The sequence below is a fragment of the Camelina sativa genome, chromosome 17, assembly GCF_000633955.1.
Source record: "Camelina sativa cultivar DH55 chromosome 17, Cs, whole genome shotgun sequence".
Lineage (NCBI taxonomy): Eukaryota > Viridiplantae > Streptophyta > Magnoliopsida > Brassicales > Brassicaceae > Camelina > Camelina sativa.
The window spans coordinates 19,755,072-19,757,084 of record NC_025701.1 but is presented as its reverse complement, the minus strand read 5'-3'; the positions used below and the strand labels follow the sequence as shown (position 1 = coordinate 19,757,084).

At 32.0% G+C, this 2,013-nt stretch overlaps 1 protein-coding gene across 1 annotated transcript in view; it reads right to left on the bottom strand.

Moving 5' to 3' along the window:
• LOC104759640 (probable glucan endo-1,3-beta-glucosidase BG4) overlaps positions 1,419-2,013 on the bottom strand; it is a 1,752-nt gene continuing 1,157 nt past the window's right edge. Inside the window, exon 2 of the mRNA XM_019239330.1 lies at positions 1,419-1,868. Within this exon, the coding sequence (XP_019094875.1) occupies positions 1,609-1,868 (260 nt within the window). The 3' untranslated portion in view covers positions 1,419-1,608. The remainder of the gene's footprint in view (positions 1,869-2,013) is intronic.

Genomic DNA, 2,013 nt, shown 5'->3' with positions numbered 1-2,013 from the left:
TGGTAACAATATCTGAGATCTTGAAGAACAGTCGAGTGATGGACTCGCATCAGAAAAGAGTAAGTCAATTACTCAATTCTCTCTTCTTAATTACCATCAATCTTTATGTAAACCATTATCTTTCTTTTTTAAATCAAGAATTTGTTTCCTCTTTGGTGTTGAACAATAGAGGTGTTCACATCAACCGTGTCAATGAAAATTAAACCAACGGAAGGATGGTTTAATAGGTAAACGCAAGTTTTGTTATTGTAAGATGAGAGGTTTCAATAACTGCATACTTTTACTGACATTCTTTTGGGTTTGAAATTGTTGTTTATTAAGATAATGGTTGGAAATTAAATCATACAAGTGACACCAAAGACCAACGACAAGACTCTGGAGAATGGAAGCGGTTTCTAGAGACCGATGCCAATGAAGAAGAAAAACGATTTCTCCTTTACTCTGTTTTTTTTTTGTGACATATCAAATATGATACTCTTAAATATGAAAGTAATTGTTTGTTTAGCTAAAAATATAATTCTTCACTTTTGCACCATTTAGTAAGTGTGTGTTTTGAATCTCTTACATATTCCCATATCATTTTTCTTTGGAAGAAACATATTTTCTTATCTATTGGACTAAAATATACAATCTCAAATAGATAAATTTATATTATTAAAAAGGAAGCATTTTCTCTACTATTACATGTCCACTTTTTAGGAAAAAATTACAAAAAAGCATTTTGGTCAATACAAAAGAAAAAAAATAGCACAACCATTACGAGGTAAAACTATCAATGTGGGTTTGTCACAATTTAGGTCATGAGATTAGGAATTTTAATCATTATGACAGATTTTATTCAATTTGATAGATAATTTTGAGAAAAATAAAGAAAATTTGTATAATGTCTACTAATTTGTAAAATTTAAATATTCAAACAAAAAATACATGAAGTACAAATATCTCATCTAAATCTTCTACCTATTTTTTTATCTATTGGACTAAAATATACAATCTCGAATGGGTAAAGTATTATTAAAATTACTTTTATGAAATAGAATAAACATGATATATATGGAACGTGACGGATTTTTTTTCTGTCCTGATATAAACATTATATTTTTGTCTAAAACTTTTTTTTAATTGTAGTTATTTAGACTTTTTGTCAAAAAAAACATATATGATCATTCTTTTCGTCTAAAGAAACAAAACTATATGAAATACTATACTGATACGAGTTTGGATTATAAATTTTACTAATATTCGTTAAAAATATGTTTATAAACATTACCCCGCGCATACGTAATATATTGCAAACTGATAATAACCTTAACTTTTGAAATTAATTCCCCACGTATGTGTGGATCTGAATCTAGTAAAAATATTAAAATTATATTCATTTAAGAAATGCACAAACAAGACGGATACGAAACAAATGGCATACTCTTAAGATGGATGAAGGATTCCATTAACAAAAACCGGAGAAAGTAGTTTTAACTACCAAATTCAATGTCAATTAAGTTCCGCTACCAGATCTCATCACCACTCTCACAGAAGCCAATAGCTTATAACATGTGTTAATCTCACTTATTAGTGAATTGGAAAAGTCTAATTAAGAAACTTTCACACTTAAAATAGCTTGTAGATGGGTTTCATACCAGTAGGATTGTACAACCCAAAATTTTGTTCAGTCCCGGCCGGCTTTTGATTTTCGTTGAACGTTGCGAATAGAAACCCGTCGAAGCCTTTGTTGGGCCTCTTAGGCGTCCCTTTTCCGCTTACTATATGCTTCACAAAATTTCTGTTGTATGTAGCCGCGATATCCGGTGTGGTTAAGTTCCCATTTCCGGCTGATGGCCATCCGGTCTCGGACACCACCATTGGTAAACCTTTCACGCCTTCCTTCTCCATTGCCCACACGAATGCGTCGAAGATTGCATCAAACATGTTTGAATAGCCCAATGGTCCATCTTGGACCACGATGGCCTCAGTGTTGAAGGTAGCATAGTCGAGACGGATGTTCGATGGGTCGGA